Here is an 18,303-nt window from a genome sequence, read left to right on the forward strand (position 1 = left end):
TCATGCGCTGCTTTTGACCTTCTTTTAATCAATCAAGCTTGAAGTAACTGTAATTTTCAACATCATAAAAAAATCAAATAAAGTAAACAGAGCAGCACAAAGCGCGACGCAAAACCGCTGGCAGACCGCAAGGCGACATACGAGCCAAAAGTGCAGGCAATTCACGACAATCAGGCGTGGAGCGCGCCGCCAAGTGCAGCGAATGAAGTGGCCGCATTGCGCGCGCTGTAAAGCCACGCCGACATGACAAAAGTACGACATATGTTTAAGAGAGCGCTGGTATGCAAAAAAGAGAAATGAAAAGCAAAAATCGCGCAAACTGATAGCTCGCGCAACATATGACTTTACACTTGCGCGCTGGTTGGCGGCGCACTTATAGAGTTGTTGCAAGTTGCGGCCGCTGTAGTTGACGAGTGCAGAAAGATTAATTTAGCCTGTTAAGCGCTGCAATTAATTACTCGCAAGTCATCGTTTGGACAGCGTTTAGTGGTGGCGAACGCCTCGTACAACAAGTTAGGCCAACGGCGTTACAAGCCGTAGCGGCGCGCGTCAAAGCGCGCGGCAAACATTTCTTTACATAATCATAACAATTTAATAAAAATGGAAACGAAAAAGAATTATTTATTTTAAATGAATTTGATAAAGGCGTGTACGAAACATTGTTAATTACATACACCCATACATACATATGTATGCACATATGTGGAAAGAAGTGGCAGCAACTGGGAAGACGCACGGACTCATGACATTTATAAGCTAGATGTAGACATTTAAATATATTAACATAGTTAAGAATACAATTCAAGTATTAGGCGTTGAGCGGCAGCTGCTCGTGGAAGGCGTCCAGTGCGGTGTCATTGACCATGCCGAAGATCCACTTCATGCGCGGATTGGAGTTGTCGCACATATTCGCATAGACTGCATGCTCTTCGCCTTCAACAAACGCCTCTAGGCACATGTGTCCACTTTGGCCTTTTACCAGCCACTGATGTTCGCGATCATAAAAGAAGAACTGGTTGCCACCCTGCTCGTGGCAGGGCCACATCCAAACTGTCGCGTTTTCTTGCATCGACTGCACGTCCAAACACATTTCGCTGTCGCGATGCCGCAAATCGCGCGAAAAACTTAACTCCCAGTCTTGATTGCTGTGCGGATGTGTTTTATTGTCAGCGCAGTAGAAGAGACCCACAGCTTCTTCGCTTTTTCTATTCATAGTATCAAGGCAGAAGTGTGGATAGGCGGCGCTTTGTATTGCGCCCGAGGCATAAGTTGGCGGAAAGTCGGGTGGATACTTCAACAACATATCAGGCGCTACTTCTTCTAAGAACCACTTAAAGGGCTTGCAGTTGAGGCGTTCGCGCACAGCGCGTTGCGCCGTTAAATCTCCAGCATCGATGGCTGCGTACTCCTCTGTGTTGCGCATGTAGATGTACTTTTTGTACTCGTCCAGCCATACTTCGGCAACGCGCTTGCAATTCTGTAAGTAAAAACGCATACGGGTTGAATAACTGTATAACTGAATGTATTTCGACATAAAGCACCTTTCCAAAAAAGTTGTGTTTGCGCGGACTTGGTCGTGACTTCATCGGTCCACGAAAGACGTGCGCCACACGCGAACACGGCACATCGAAAAGCATGCCGCCGCACATCCAAATCTTTAAGCTGAGCTCATACTGTTCAGCGCCCCAGATATCTAAGCCCTCATCATAGCCACCTAACTCCCAGAAGAATTGTCGACTTATCGCGAACAGTCCACCCATCATAATGGGATTTGCCGTAGGCGCTGTCTTGTTCAGTAATTGTTCCGGCAGTAGATCTATTTGTTTATAGCGAAATTTCCAATCGAAAGCACCACGTGAACTCTGCTCCTGTTCGCCGCGATATTCAAAGTCGCTATGATGAATAATGTCCACAATCGGACAAGTTGAAATTTTGTAGTTAACCGCGATCGGTTCGATCAGTGGCGGTAGCCAATTGTAATTGCACTCGATGTGCGAGTCGAAGAAGACTATAACATCGCCGGTGGCTGCGCGTGCACCTGCTAAGCGCGCGGTTATCAGGCCTGAACGCTCGGGCAAGCGTACGATTTTAACCAGATTGCCGAAGTGTTCCGACAAATATTCTTCAAGCTCGGTTTTAAGATACTCACGGTCGCTGTTGTCGTCAACGATGATGATTTCTTTCAACAATTCACGGGGCGTGCGGTTGACGATGCTGTGCAGTGAGCGCTGTAGCACCGTGATGTGTTCGTTATAGAACGGTAAGACTATGCTGGTCAAGGGCAACTTGGCGAGGTAAGGTCTGTGACGGCAGCTATTTGAATGAAGAAGTTAATATAATCCGAGTTATAAAAATAGTCCGCTGACAAAATAACGAGAGTTATTGTTTGGGCATGATGCAAAACAAAGTTCTTCAAGTGGAGGCCTACAATACCAGTACAGATTCAGTTACTGAATATTACTACTTATGTATAAAGAATGTGAGATCAATTAGAAAAACTCAAAGATTTGAAAGTTTTTGAAATCGGCCAAAGTACAATGTTGGACCGAGATTATTGGGATGCTTAAAGCAAAAGAAAACCTGATGAATTCAGGAAGTTTAGAAGTTATTTAGTCCCTTAAGAAATTCAGCTGACTGGTCCAGAACTTCATCAGGTCGGATAAATGGTTCAAGGATGAGTTAGACACATACTAAATTTAATAATGTTCATATATCAAAATTTCTGTTTATAATCCTTTGGGTAAGCTCTAACAATATGTCGAATTTCACTAAAGTAAAGCTGGATCGAAAAACTTCACCGCATACACTCAAAAGATCCAAAAATCCATACTGTAAGGGCGAGCAGGTGGCGAGTAGTTGAACGGCCTCCAGACATGCAGGCTAGCTGCGAATATTTAATAAGCAGTCCCCGACGAAAGCAACAGAAGTAAAATCCCAGAAGCGTCTAGCTCTAAATGAGCAGCTTACTGGGCAGCATCTGTGTCCAGGTTGAAGCGGCTGAACTAAATACCTTACAGTGGGTATAAAATGGTACGAGTTGGATCTCTACAGCGAAAAGGTTACGTGTTGACGTGGAATCGAAAGACCCCACCGAAACAGACCAAAAGATCGCAAGTAGAAGAAATGCCAAAAGTACCAAACAAAACAGAGGGAATAGACAAAAGTTCGTAAACGTAACCTATAACTTAAGAGCCTCACCCAACTGCTACCAATCTGAAGTTTACACAAATAGCCTAACAGTAAAATATTCCTAAGTTCGCGCTCAAACTTCAGTTGGGCCTTAGCAAATAAAAAGACGAAGTAAGCTACAGAAACAGCTGCGAAACCACCATACTTACTCTTCATGCCTGACATCTGGCACCGATCTATTTACTGATATGAGGTCCGATAGTAAGGCGTTGAAGCCATTGTCCAGCGACATTTCCTTCTCCAGCTCCTTTAGACTTTCGTCATTTACATATGCTGCTACACCATGTTCACCCAAACCTTTGCGCTTCGCATCACGTTCCATCTGTTCCGAATCCTCCCAATCTTTCTTCTCACCCACGGCTTCGGGTACTGTAAATATTCCCTTCACAATTTTTGTCACTTCCTCAGATTTGCCGCTCGCTGCCGCACTGGCATCAACCGACGCTCTGTCATCAACCGCCTCATGTATTGGCATCGCCATGCGTTCTTGTACCGGTGGCTTCGGCGGGCGGTGCGTGCGTATGCGCACACGTGGTACTTCTGGCGTAACGGGATCGCCATTGAAATCCGTTGCGACCGTGGTGGGATCATCAACATTGCGCAGTCGGCGCTCTACCAGCATTGTGGTGAAGAAGGACAGCAATATTATTGAGACTATGAAGTAGATCAGCTTGTTCATCATGCGCTTCACTTGGCGTCGCCGCATTTTCACCATCTTGTAATGCAACTTTGACTTTGACCCCGATAGATGATATATGTATGTATATAAAAAAAAATTTCAACCACTCGCTCGAGGAGTAAGACGGTATTGGACCCCGCGACGCACGCTTTGCAACTGCTAACATCTTTCTCTGTGCGTTCACTGCCAAGCTAAAATATCGTTAGATCTTTGGGTTGATTGACTCGCTGATAACTGTGAACTAGTTATTTAAGTATAGTGCTATGTACTATTTCAGCACTTTTCAATTAAATTGAGTGCAGTCAACACGGTGTGTTTGTGTTTTGACAAGCTGTTTAAATGATAAGGCAACGAAGATATGTGTGTGCGTGTGCTTGCGCAGAGCTCTGCTAAAAAGTTGCAAAAAGACGGCTTGCGGAGTGTAAACATTGACAAAATTATTAAAATACTTTCAAATTATAGTGTTAACTTGTATATAACAAGTATAACAGTTAGATATTCAAGACAATAGATAGCAGACGAGGTCGGTCGAAGTAGTACTTGAACATACTTAGTACACCATAAACAAGCTGCAGAAAAGAAAATGCAGAAATTTATACGGCGCGATTCTATGTTCTAAGCTGTAATGCTTTTGCCATTTTAGTAGCCTCTAAGCTCATCAAAGCCAGTTATGAAACGGCTTTATGATTGTCTTAACATCGAGCTTTTTTCGCGAAATCTTAGTTAAAGGACAGCTGTTATGAATCAACTAAGAACGAACTAACCCAATACGAACTAAGTTTGCGAATTTTTGGCTTTCAAAACGCTAAATAAGCAAAGAACGCCTGTAGAGAAGGTAGAGGGCTTAAAAAAATAATAAACTCTGGATGTGTTGAGTTATGAACTCTTATTTGCTTTCGTCGTAGGGTATCCAGTGGGCCAGGCCAAAATCTGACTTGACGAAGGGTCAAAGGGTCATTACAGACCGTTCTTACCATATTCTTTGGTTAATTTTGTAATTATCACTGGATTTTCTCTACTACAGTCTTGTCGATTCAATGTTATAAAATCACACTGGATATGAACTGAAGTGATACTTAAATATGGAATGATAATATTCTTATTCCATCGAAGCGAGTTTACAAAATTAAGCATAAAATCTCTAAAATTTTAACAGATAACTAATTTTATTGCGATGGAGTTAGTTAGTTGATACTAGAAAGCTTGTATAGAAGTCAAATGGGTTATTGTTTTTTTTTTTTTTTTGACTATAATATGTATAGTATTCTTATTAACGTCAAAAATTTATAGTCTTCACTTGTGCCTAGATCGACGAGGAGCTGAGAAAGCACATACAGGGTCCGGCACTAACCAACTTCAGACCGTTCGCGCAGCTGTCACACTGGAATCAGCTGTTTATAAATTTGTTGAATGACAGTTCGTAGTATTGTTCACAAGTGTACAAAAGCGTTTTGTCAAAAGTGAGCGCAAAAAAAAGTGATCAGCGATGGAATTCAAACGTAATAGTGTGATTGCTTTATATTTAGCTGGAAAATCACAGCCAGCAATTGTTCGTGAGCTCAAACACCTTAATGAAAATATCCGACCGCAGCATCTGACGCATATTGAAAAATGAGCTGAAGGTCAAGTCTTACAAGTTCCAAAAGACCCATGATCTCACACCGAAGCAGCAACAAGTAAGACTTGCGAGAGCGAAGCAGTTGCTTCGCTTGGCCGAAAACAGTCAAATTCCGAACATTGTGTTTTCTGACGAAAACATTTTTCCAATTGAGCAATTTGTAAACTCTCAAAACGATAGGGTTTGCTTGACCGACCGTTCATACGAGAATCTAAGTCACCGGTTTTCCACCCGGAGGCAGCACCCGCCACAAATAATGGTTTGAGGCGCTGTCACTGCAGATGGGCGCTCTCCAATTGTTTTCATCGAGCCCGACGTCATAGTAAATGCGACATATTATCGGGAAAGTGTTCTGGAGGCTGCTTTGAAGCCGTGGGCAAACAAACATTTCGGTCGCAAACCATGGACGTTTCAACAAGACTCAGCACCGTCTCACAAAGCGCGAGTGAAACAAGAATGGCTGAAAAACAACGTTTTGAACTTCATTACGCCCACACAATGGCTCTCGAATTCACCAGATGTGAATCCAATGGATTATTCTCTCTGGGCCATTTTGGAGAGCAAGGTCCGAAGTAAAAAATACACCAGTCTCGAGACGCTGAAGAAAGCCATTGTCCGTTTTTGACCGTCTCAAAGCCATAGTTAAGGCGAAAGATGGTAATATCGAGGAAAAGTGAATTGGTCCTGAATTTATGATTATTGTCACACATTTTGCACTTTAAAATAAATAAAAATTATTTTCCAAACCGAATTTATGGCTTTGTTAATTGATTACACTTCGAGTGCCCTGTATAAAAGTAACTCTCAAGTCATCCATTTATAGCCAGAGATTTGATGATTCAGATATGGTCGCCAATGTTCAATTATTTTGATTTTTGATCTTTTCTGAACTGCAGGAGTTTACTTAAACATACAGTGAAAACTCACAGCATATTATGTATGTTCGAGTTTCATAAGTCTTTATTTCCTCAATCTCAACTGTTTCGACGATCACCGCAGCCGTGCTTCCTGAGTTTGAATCTTCCAAAAAATTTTAATAAAATTCTACCAAAAAAAGTATAATAAAAGCGATCTATTATTAAAATTCCTATGATTATTCGTTTTGTACTCACCTCTCGCTTGCTTGTTATGCCCCACTATCTTGTCTCAAAATTAACTTGTGCTGCCAAAAACAAAATTATCCAGCTAAATTCAACACAATACAGCTTACGAATTAGTCTTTAAAGTGGTATAACCAGTTGTTATGCTATTCCTATTGCATTATGCCTGTTGGCGAATGATATAAGCTTCTTTTTTTAGTTCTATTTTTTTATGCTACAAACCTTATTATCATTATCCTTTGTAATTAAACTTAAATTCGGACGCTGACTCACACGGGGATAGGTATTACTCCAATGAGTTCTAAGTGGATCATTGAGTAGGAGTTGGTGTTCTTTTATTAAAATTAGATACCAGAATCGCCTCCGACTATCAGACCAGTGCAGTGTTTTCCAAGCGGAGATAGCAGCAATGAAAACCCTTCTTGTTCTGATAAAGAATGTGCTTACAACAAGAAATTTATTTATATACTAGAGGACCCGCCCATGTTTTACTGTGGCTGATAAATAGGTAGTACTACTAATACCATCTACATATATGATTTCTATTAGTTGGATCATAAGTATTAGTCAAGGAATAATCGCATTTTTGATGAAGAAACAAAAATGAATCAAAAAGCATTTCGTGCGTTAAGAAAGAATTGGTTTTTGGGGTTAAAATACTATTGAATTTGGGCTGTGCATCAGTGAAATCAATCGAGTCCAATCGATTGTCAGCCTGGTGGACTGCATATTAAGAAACGGTTCTCAAGCGTGGAAAGACAAAAAAATCGGCTGGCAAGATTATGGCATCAGTCTTGCAATGCTTCAAAAAAATTTCTGTATATCTCAAATTTTAATAGACCTTTTTATCAACACTTCAGTTATGCCGCTATTTTTTTATGCCAGATCTTTTGCAATTTTAGATTGCCTGTCAAGATACCTCCTCCAATAGTTAGCAGGTATGAAAAAAATGTTATAGCTACCCATAGATGTATTGAATCACCCAATTTATTACTTAAGAGCGAACAACTCTGTCCACGTTATGAAAACTTGTCAACAAATGTCGCGTTTTACTTTTTCATCGTTTCGTTTAGTGCACGCTTACGCCAATTTAAGGTTTGAATATTGGATACTGCGATGGTAGCGCAATCTACCGGTCAAACATTCCAAAATTAACAATTGATTAAAAATGAAAAATTAATTTAAAAAAACATTTTCCAGTTGACCAAATTGAATCTAAACCATTCTCGAATCTCCTTGAACACACACAAAAAATTTCATCAAAATCGGTGCAGCCGTTTAGGAACAGTTCAATTACAAACACACGGTCAGAAGATTTATATATATATAGATATACGGATAACCAAATGGCTTTGAAATCACCGACGTCTCTTAGAATTTGATACTAAAAGAATACTTTTTCTCTTAGTGGATCTGACATTCTTTTTCAAGATAATGCTGTAATATGTACCAGAACACTGTGATATTCCTGGCAACTATGAAGCAGAAGAATTAGCCAGGCAGGCACTACCCTACAATTACACTCCAATAAAGAGGGAATGTACATATGTATAATATATAATATATGTTCGATATTTAATCGACAAACTTGTTATACTATAAATATAACTGAGACCCAAAAGAGTCGATACCTAACTTGCTCAACAAGCAGGCAAATTTGTCATGAATGGAATATGGGCCGCACAAGCCGTCAATCGAAATTCAAAAGAAATGGCGTAAGAAGTGTAGCAGTAGTGTTAACAGATCATTGTCGAATTGCCAGACATGTGAGCGAGAAGAGCTGATTATGGAATATCTATTAAGCGATAGAAAAAGAACCACAAATAGCTGTCAAGGGTTCCTTGAAAACATCTCGAAGGTTGCACAAGTAAAACTTTTTGTATTGATGAACTTCGTCAGGGACACAGTGTGGTGCAGAATCGACGTAGTAGAGTGAGTGGATTTTAATACCGCTTTCTTCGCAATAGAAATCCTTTAGACGTAGGTGCGTCATCAGATAGCCACCCTACCCACCTACAAATCTACTCATTTATTCCAGATTTCTTAATTTATACTACTTATTAGTTAGATTCAGAAATCTTCAAGCTAGGCAAATATTGTTGAATATATTTACTAACTTCACCTTAATACCACTAAGCATTAACGCTTGCCTAATACTACTATTATATTTAAGTACCTCAATTTGCAACAATACTAATTTTCCAACACTACTGTTCTCTTTTAGCTGCTCAGCTCGCTGGCAACGGACTTGGATATTATGCTCAATGACCTGCGCTCATCGCCAGGGTCGAGACTACTGCCGCCCACACATCATTTACATCAGCGCAGTGCTTCCAACTCATTAACTGCCTCATCACCGTTAACTGTTGGCGGCGCAGGTGGTGGCGGCAATGCGGGTAGTGCCACCGGGCAGACAACAACCGGCTATCTGCACAGCGCTTTGCGGAGCAACCACAGTAATCAATTTGGCCAGCAGCAAGCGGCAAATGCACAACGCCAAACAACGCACGTGCAACCGGAGAAGCGACAACAACAACTGCAACAGCAGTCTAAGCAAGCAGCCAAAGTGCAAGTAATACCAGCTGCGGCCACAACAACAATAACAACCACAACGGCAGCTACATCCTCCATACCGCAACGTTATAATCGCTATCAATACCACAACCAACAACAACAGCAACATAAGCCAGCGCAAACGCATCGTTGTTGCGCCTCGGCGGCAAATGCTTGCAATCAAGCGAAAAATCGCACTGCAACAACAACTAAAACAGCAATTGGCACAACTACGTTAACCGCCACAGCCTCCTCCTCGAAGGCAGCTAAAACCCAAACAACAACAACAACCACAATAACCAACAGCACAACGCGTTATCAGCAGCGCCACAATCCACATGCCACAAACAGGTTGCACACGTCCACAGTCACTGCCGCGAGCTCCACGACGACTAGCGTTGGACACCAAATGACCGCCGGTGGCGGCGATACCAGGTACAGCGGATGCGAATCGGCGGCAACAGCCGGAAATGTTGTGCCACTTGCTGATGACGACGCCGCTGCTGTTGCAACGCATTGCAGTGGTCTGTCCGCCGAGGTGCGTCGCATAGAAAAACTGCCTTTGTGGTCGTATCAGCACAAACAGTTGCAGCAGCCGCAAAGGTTGCAAGTACAATTGTTGCAACAACAACGCGCCACAAAAGCAATAGCCGTTATGCATACAGCAGCAGCAAAAACAAGCGCTATAACGGGCGCTTCCACGTCGCTGGCAGCCAGCAAACAAGACGCGGTCAGTAGGATGACACATTTAGGTGGTTCCGACGCGTCAAGCGGAAGTGCTATTAGCGGTGGTGGTCCGTATGGCGCTTCCGCACGTCTTGGTGTGGCAAGCGCAGCAACTACAACCAGTGTTACAACACTCACGACGGCGCAAGTGATGGACTATACACGCGTCGATGGATATGGGACAAGTGGTGGCGGCAGCGACGCATTCCGGTTGAATTGGTTGCAGCCAGCGACAATATTTTTTGGGTGAGTACCAGTGCATAGTTTCATTATTTCATATATGCTAAGTACATTTAGTCCGCGGCTGGTTTGGTTTAAACTTTGATTTTGATATGGAAGCGTGTTGTGAAATTCAACGAGCTATACTCCTTAAAAAAGGGTTCATCTACGGATTGAGTGGGTAGTTGCAGAGTAAAATATCCTACCGATACCATTTCATTTCCGAAGAAAAGAAAAAATATTCTGATAAAAATTAGTAATCTCCTGTCTCGCTCTGTTACAAAAAATACTTTTAAAGACTTAGTGGTTAATAACAAACTCCAGAAATTTTCAAACCAAACCGCCACAAGGCGACTCCTTCTAAAGTCGAAATAATTTTTTTACCTTCTTCCTTCCTTCCAAAGTCGAAATAATTTTTTTGCGAAAAACATTTAGTCCATTGAATAGTACGCTCTGGTTTTGGGTATCTGACCACAGCGTTATTGCAGAAACTGTAAGCAGATGAGCTTGCTAGGACAGGTACTTCAGGCTCAATAACTGTTTAATAGGAACAACTAGGAGCTCCGCTGACTTCTTGTGACTCACTACTAGACTGTTGGGCCTCAGACCTGCTCAGCAAGTGTTGATAAATTACAAATAGCTGTCCAGTCGCAAGGTCCTTCTAGCCCAGGGTAAATCGTACGAGGTCTAGAGAAGTACTCATTTTTAGCAAGCGCTGCCTCTCAATGGACATTAACTGACTCGGATTCTTGCGGTAAGATTGAATATCTTACCGAATCCGAACTGCTTCAGCTGTATGGCAGAAGATGAGATAAAAACATCTCAGTACTTCGCCAGATCGAGTAGAAAACACATCGGATCTCATACTTTTAGATATCCAGATGAAATAGCGGAAATGAAAATAGAGCACCTAAGCAGATTTTTGATAGGTTCAGGGAGTTTTTGTATGTTATTCCTGACTTCTCAATTATTTTCTTCGTTTTCTGAAATGAGATTAGAGTGACAAGCTGTTATAGAGTTTTTCTACTTTTGAAGCCGTAAAGTTATCAAAAAGTTGTCTCAGGAGATGGTCAATTCATCCAATTTTTAAGTTCTGCATTGGCCAGCTAATTTTTCGTACCAGTTTGTATGGAGAACCTGGCATTAAGAGAATCATCTTTCAAGCGGTGACGCAGTTGGGTTAGTCACGGTTAGCGATTTGATCAGATACAAAAATACTTGTATGCCTTGGGCAATCGGTAAATTTTGAAATCAGTCCAGACTTAACAGTAAATAAACTAGCAACTGAACTCCATCTGGTATCGCAAAAGACCAAAATGGTATATGCGTGGCTCATTGGCCTATCAGATTAACCTAACCTAACCGTAAATAAAACTCTATGCCTGAAAAGGATCAATTCACACGTATTTATTGTGATAGTAGTTACAATAAATATTTTGAGATAAGATGGAAAGATGATCGTAAAAGTCTGGGCAGAAGTTCTCCATTCAATTTATGCTGGAACCTCATATTCCGAGGAATAGAAATATTAGTAATATGGGAGTGATAACTTCGATTTTCAACTAAAGTATATAGCGTAACTGTAGTTGAAGTATCGACCTATAAACCATATGTGTTTTGGAATATTTTGATAAGCTTTAGAGAAAGTAGTGAACGTCTACCATATCAACTATATTAGGCCAGACTTTGTGTTCGTTTAGAATGACATAGATATAGTTTATGAGGAAATAGACTGTGTCTTTGATATCGATTAACTAAAAGAAGCTAAAGCAAAGAACTCTGAATATTTGTTTGCGATTTTTGACGGTTTTAATGACGAGTTCCTTTCACTTATTGACCGTGGATATGATAAGATGGCAAGCGAAGACGATTACAGGTCGAAAAAAGTTTATTTTTTCTAACTCAAAACTATTTTGAAAAATAATAGAAAAATGTAGTATACAGTGAATGTATCGAGCTTCACCGCCAAGCTATTTTTTGAAGCTTTTCTCATAAATAATATTTTAACCTGCCAGATGTATGTGTGCACCAAAAATAGCAAAGTGTCAAACAAATATTATCATTTCTGTACATCCTCCATAATCCATAAATTTTATTGTGTATAAAAATATATTTTTAGCCTCAGGGCACACTTTATTATTGCCTGCTAAATCCCAGCAACGGAAATAACATTCAAGATACGAATTTAAAAGACTGTGCATTCCGGCATTATAGCATTTTGGCTCTGCAATATCTTTATGGCCAAGTGACTTAAAGTTCTCCACAGCAAAAATGTGCAAATCTTCCAATTAAACTGTTGAATCCTGTCAACGTGTCCGGCTGCTTGAAGGCACTTCACTGCCTGCATACTCCTGCATACTCGCATGTACCGTACGTGCAACACGAACAATTTTGCAAATGATTATTGCACACCTATGCTGCAGCACGTACACTGCCGTGTTTAAACGCTTCACTGGCAGGCTATACTATGATAGTGTCCCCAGTTATGTATTAGGGATGGAAGTTTTTTTTTGCGATACTGATATTTTCAGTATTTTTGAATTTTCCTTTAAAACATTCACTACATAATACGCAAGGTTCATTTGAGTGAAAAATTTTTGTAATCCCGGAAATTTTTTTTAAGGTAAAAATCCCGAAAACTTCGAAAATTTCGTAATTTGTGAAAAATATTTTTCGGGATTACAAAACTATCAAGCTAAAATTGCTCATACATACATATATTATTATTTATGTTTAAGCCACCCATGCTTCATATCAAATACTGAAAATCCCGAAAACATTGGCATTATTTTCAAATAACTTTTCTGTATTTAAATTAGCGAGATGTTAAAATTTAATTTTATTCTTTATTGTAGTGTACTAAAGTAAAAATCCTGAAAACCTGAAAAGTTTCGGGTTTTTTGTCAAATAATTTTCGGGATTACAAAAAATATCAAGCTAAAATTGACTACCTTAGCTCACATATGTATATAATACATCAATATTTGTGCTTAATGCTACACATGTTACATATCAAAAATCCCGAAAAGCCCGAAAACAACGGTATTATTCTCAAATAATTTTTGGTATTTAAAATAAATGATTTCAATAAATGATTTTTATTGAAGCGTATAAATATAAATTTATTTTTAATGAAGCGTAAAAATCCCGAAAACCTCGAAAATTTCGGGATTTTGTCAAATAATTTTCGGGATTACAAAAAATATCATGCTAAAATTTGTTACCTTAATGCTAATGCTACACATGTTACATATCAAAAATCCCGAAAAGCCCGAAAACAACGGTATTATTCTCAAATAATTTTTGGTATTTAAAATAACGAGATGTTAAAATTCAATTTTGCTTTTTATTGAAACATACTAAATATAATTTTATTTTTTAATGAAGCGTAAAAATCCCGAAAACCTCGAAAATTTCGGTATTTTGTCAAATAATTTTCGGGATTCCAAAAATTATAAACCTAAAATTGACTACCTTAGCTCACATACATACATATGTATATCTCGTTTCGTGTCTTGCTGTCCTTTATGAGCATTGCTGCTGGTCATTTACTTTTTATTGCTGCTGGAGCATCTTTTGCCAGCACTTGCAGCTGGCCGCTTCATCGAATAGCTATAAATGCTGGACTATAAGTTTCTAAATGCAATTTTTATGAGCAAATATGTGAGCTTTACTATTTTCTTGACGAAAGCGCCATGTTTTTTGTTGCTTTTGTACTTGTGTCTGCTTGTCTTCGCTATTATGCGGGCGGATTTCTTAATTTTATAGTTTCTTCGCTGTCTCCTCAATACCGCCACCACTATTTGCCGTGGATTCGTATCCCTTCATAACTTTTCCTGCATTCAAGCTCCTCGAAGCTTTGTTTTATTGCGTTTCGTGCTTTTGAATTTTTTATAAACTCCATGCGCAATGATTGCCAGCGCATATTGTAGACATGTGTAGCCGTAGCCTTCATTGTTGTTATTATTATTATTTTTTCCCTTCATAATTGCCGGTTCTGTTATTGTATGAGGATTTTTATGTTGGGAGACACTGACATGAGCGCTTCCTTTCGCCTGGTCAAGTATGTTGTTGCCTTTGTTATTGTTATTATTAGCTACATAGTTGTCGCTCTTTTATTGTCTTCGCATTTGTTGCTGCTAGTACCCAATTACTTCAACTTCCTCTTCCCAAAATTCGAAAACATTCGAAGTCTCGCTCTCGATATATTACTCGTACTTCATACCATTCGGTCGTGAAGCTTCTTTTTCGCGCTTGGGATCGTTGTGCTTACATGTCACAGTTACATTTAGCCAAAACTTGCTCACATCACCTTCAACGCTGAGCATACCTTTATTGATTGAAGTTGCAGTCATTCATTTAACGGTTTTGCTCGCTATTTGGACAATGAAGACGACCACAAGTCGTGAGTGGCTTGTGAACTATGTCCCTACATGTACAATTATTATTTTTGATTTATTCACTGCACTGGATAGTTCGACTTCCGATGTAGTAGGTATTGCTTTCGAAACTTTAGTTTTGGTTGAGATTTAGTCCGTTTAGAACCTGTTTGTTATGAGATTGACATTGGTTAGTTCCAAAAATGAAAAAAAGGTTTCGACTTCAAGCTGGAATATCTAACTTTTCCCAAAATCAGCAGCTCTTGAACTTTCTGACCTTTAAAACCAATTGGACGAATCTTTCACTACCGTTCCCATGGCCGTTGCATCTACGTATCTGAAACGGACTTTATATCCCGCCAAGAATTATCAACTCGCTGAAATATTTTTAGATAATTTGGGGATTGTCTATCCCTACAACACAATTCATAAGAACTACATAAATCCGCATTGTTTCCGTTGTCTTTGGCAGTACGATTGACTATTCTAAAGCCTTGTTTATACCTACAATGCCGTCATTTTAACGAAATATCTTTGCAATGCTAATATTAAGTCCATATGTTCTGTTATTTAGAAAATCTTTTTTGAAGCTTTTGAGGCAAAGAAAACCGTGAACGAAGCTTAAAATGCATATCAATTTCAGTTTCAGCTCGCAGCAGTTGATTTTTCAAATTAAATCTTTTCGAATCAGTTCGTTCATGAGGTCTATTGGCTCTTTCTCAAAGTTTATTGTGTGCATGCTCGAGGACTTCTATGAAGATACTAATTTAACATTATCAGTGAATTTGGTGAAATTAGTAGATGACTATGTTTACTAAAAATCCCATGAGGCACGAAGCAGTAACCGAAATTCATATCCTAGTTCTACTTTTAAGAGCTTTATTTGAAGAAAACGGCATTTCATCAAAAGTAGTTCAGGGAAGCTACAGCTTTTCAACAGTTGGCTTGGAGTATTACTTAAAACTAAGGCGACTTAAAGAGCATCGACATTTCATTAGAACTTAGATCACTGGAGTGAAACAAAAGATGTGCGTGGAAACTGAAGCTTTCCCTGAACTTATTCTAACTAATGACCTTAAGATTTGTGGATTCACCTGAATATCCCAAACCAGTTTCTCCCCACATGGGAGAAACGGAGATTGTGAGGATTACACTTTGTTTTAGATAGCGTTCTTTTAACCTTCAAACGCATATGAAATAAAACTTATTTGAAATTTATGGTATCATCGAAGCAGAATGTTAGGAGCTGAGTATTTTTACCAATACCCAGAAAAAACGTTAACTACGGTTCCACCGAAGCAAAATACCCTTCGCTAATACAAAAACTTTATTACAATAACTTGATTTTGATCGGTCAGTTTGTATGGCAGCAGCAGCGTGGTCCGAGATATCTGTGGTTCTGACTAATGATCAGCCTCTTGGGGAAAAAAGATGTATATACATTTTCGTGTCGATATCTCAAAAACTGAGGGACGCGTATATACGTATATGAGACAAACGGACATGGCTGAATCCATCGGGTGTTTGAGGTAATATGTATTCTTTAATGACCGTACGACTCTTTGGTAAGAACTCATGATGCACGACGCCACTGCAATCGAAGTAAACTCATATCACTTTCGACCTAATTGGCTGCGTTTTTCGAATTTTAGCAGCTTCCATTGAAATGATTGAGCGTCCACATATTTACGTTATAACCATAAACCCATGATTCGTCACTAGTTATGACCCTCTGGGCCAGATCTGGTTCACCGCGGACTCAGTCCAACATCTCCTGAGCAATGTCAATGCAGCGCATGGTCAAAACGGAGCAAAGCAGATTTCAAAAATTAACCAAACAATCGAAATAGCCGACCTTGTCAGCATAAGTAAGGGTAATGAGCACCAATTCTTATAACGTGAAAAAACAATCGAAAATCGAATACACGTAACACATGAAAATTCAAAATTCGCAATTTTTTTGTAAAAACTTCGTACGCTTTGCAGGGAATAAAATTACTGCAAAATAATTACCAGAGAACAAAAAGGTAACCAGTTAGAAACCAGCCGATTTTAAACTTGGTTTTCCCTACATCAAGCGCATCATCCATGCGCGCTCTTCTCCGCTTTTTTTGACTATTTGTAACTCCACCATTTATCTATTTGGCTCTCCGTCATCCATTGGTTAGTTACAAACCACACATTTGTTTTTCTGAATTTTGCACTTTGCAATAAAATTTATCGCAACGGAAGTGCTTGGACTCAAGTAGGGTTTGCGTTGTTATCACATCACGACGCCTTGCTGTTTGGTGTACGGATATTTGTACTTTTTTGCACCCATGTCCGTTGCTGCTGGTCACCGGCTTCGTTAACGTGTGCCAAAAAGTTTTGCTTCCAATCTGCTATTTGCTCAGTGATTGCTTAGTCGTTCTGTCCAGCTAACTGTACATTATATTCCAACAAATAATACAAAGCGACATTTATAATTCGACTGGTATAGCCACATACTTGTGTCACATCGTACTCCACGTTTTCCTATGCTGCCATAAAAGCGCAAATATTTATTCTTCCACCAGTGGATTTTCGCTTTGATGACACTTTGGCAAAAAGACCCGCATTGCATGGACCGATTGCTGTTGATTTTAATTAGTACTCTCAGTTTTGATGAACTAATTTTGGCAGGAATCTAGTGGTGGACGAAAATGTTAACGGTGAATTATTGCTTATGCAGTGCAAAAGGTCAATATTTGTTCTAATATGTGATCACTTTTGAAATTGCAAACATACATAAATATGTACCTATGTATCCGCAAAGGGCACAATAGACCAAAGTCGCGGTGCATTCTTCATCTTTCAAGCAATGTATCCGCAATTCCATATTGACCATATTGGGTTTAAGAATTATGGCCTTAGTTAAACGAAGTTCATGACTCTGAAAAAATTTCCAAATAAAAAGTGGTGTTAGAAGAGCAAACCATGAACTTGTATAATTGAATTACTTTTGGTTTCATTGTTACGGGTGTTTTTAGAGGTACGGCCCTAAATTTAAAATAAGACACAGCGAAATAATAAATGGTTTGATTTTACAGATGAAATTTTTTTGAGATTTAGTGCTTGAACAGAATCCCTCCGTAGGAGCTAGTTTCAAATTAAATGACTACAGTTCTGTTCTAACCAGCCTAGTCCTACCTTCATAGAGAAAGAAAGAAGGAAGGGAAGGATATACTCGTAGAAGGAAGAAACGAAAAGACGAACGAGTTGGCCCGCTTGAGGGGCTGTTAAGAACACAACCCCTAAGCTGTGCTACACCTTTCAGCTCATTTAAGGGTGTTTAATGGAATCACTAGGAAGACCATACTGCCAGCATAGGGCATACCATAAAGTTACTTTTGGGGAAGTGTTGATGGTCACACTAAAAAGTTTCTACTGCTAGACTAAAGAACTAGGTAATATTGTAGGAGGTCATATATATCCTATATATGCCACCTTCAGAAAATTGGAAAAATTCAACGGCATGCAGAACACGCGAGGAGGATGTTGACACGCTGAAACATTTTCTTTGCGAATGCCTACCTTTCAGCCGGATGAGGCTGGATATATTCCTTCTATGAAATGATGTTACTATTAAAAATACCCTATATATAATTTTAAGCTTTGTGAGTTGCCTTTTTCTCATCCGAGGCTGGTTATAGCTCTTCACTGGGGGTGTTTTTTTACGTGGCGGGTCCCAAACCCAGCGCACAACCATTGTAGGGAATGTTCCGCCTTCTCACTTTAGCTCGCCTTCGAATGGATGTTTTTAGGCTACCCAGAGGATACTTGGTCAAAGACCGGAAGTAGTGAGCTGCTTGAGCCATGTGT

At 39.7% G+C, this 18,303-nt stretch overlaps 3 protein-coding genes across 3 annotated transcripts in view; 2 read left to right on the top strand and 1 right to left on the bottom strand.

The window, feature by feature from the left end:
* Nucleotides 1–710: 710 nt before the first annotated feature.
* On the bottom strand, nt 711–3,967 carry LOC120773382 (N-acetylgalactosaminyltransferase 4-like). The gene is made up of 3 exons (XM_040102212.1): nt 3,339–3,967; nt 1,542–2,313; nt 711–1,477 (listed from the first exon to the last, which is right to left on the bottom strand). Exons 1-3 carry the CDS (start codon nt 3,902–3,904, stop codon nt 809–811), a joined length of 2,007 nt encoding a protein of 668 aa, XP_039958146.1. The 5' UTR covers nt 3,905–3,967; the 3' UTR covers nt 711–808.
* A 4,285-nt stretch (nt 3,968–8,252) lies between these two features.
* LOC120774661 (uncharacterized protein DDB_G0271670-like) lies at nt 8,253–9,789 on the top strand. Its single transcript, XM_040104389.1, has 3 exons — nt 8,253–8,453; nt 8,811–9,677; nt 9,784–9,789. Exons 1-3 carry the CDS (start codon nt 8,253–8,255, stop codon nt 9,787–9,789), a joined length of 1,074 nt encoding a protein of 357 aa, XP_039960323.1.
* The window catches only part of LOC120773381 (protein sprint), a 389,939-nt gene continuing 381,339 nt past the window's right edge, over nt 9,704–18,303 (top strand). The window contains exon 1 of the mRNA XM_040102210.1: nt 9,704–10,111. Coding sequence (XP_039958144.1) covers nt 9,795–10,111 — 317 coding nt within the window. The 5' untranslated portion in view covers nt 9,704–9,794. The remainder of the gene's footprint in view (nt 10,112–18,303) is intronic.

This window comes from Bactrocera tryoni, chromosome 4 (genome assembly GCF_016617805.1).
Source record: "Bactrocera tryoni isolate S06 chromosome 4, CSIRO_BtryS06_freeze2, whole genome shotgun sequence".
Taxonomy (NCBI): domain Eukaryota; kingdom Metazoa; phylum Arthropoda; class Insecta; order Diptera; family Tephritidae; genus Bactrocera; species Bactrocera tryoni.

Coding starts and splice junctions, on each gene's coding strand:
- LOC120774661 (XM_040104389.1), top strand. CDS start 8,253: ATGGAATATGGGCCGCACAAGCCGTCAATCGAAATTCAAAAGAAATGG. Junction 8,454..8,810: donor ACATCTCGAAGGTTGCACAA/GTAAAACTTTTT, acceptor GTTCTCTTTTAG/CTGCTCAGCTCGCTGGCAAC.
- LOC120773382 (XM_040102212.1), bottom strand. CDS start 3,904: ATGGTGAAAATGCGGCGACGCCAAGTGAAGCGCATGATGAACAAGCTG. Junction 2,314..3,338: donor CCAGATGTCAGGCATGAAGA/GTAAGTATGGTG, acceptor TCATTCAAATAG/CTGCCGTCACAGACCTTACC. Junction 1,478..1,541: donor AACACAACTTTTTTGGAAAG/GTGCTTTATGTC, acceptor TTTTACTTACAG/AATTGCAAGCGCGTTGCCGA.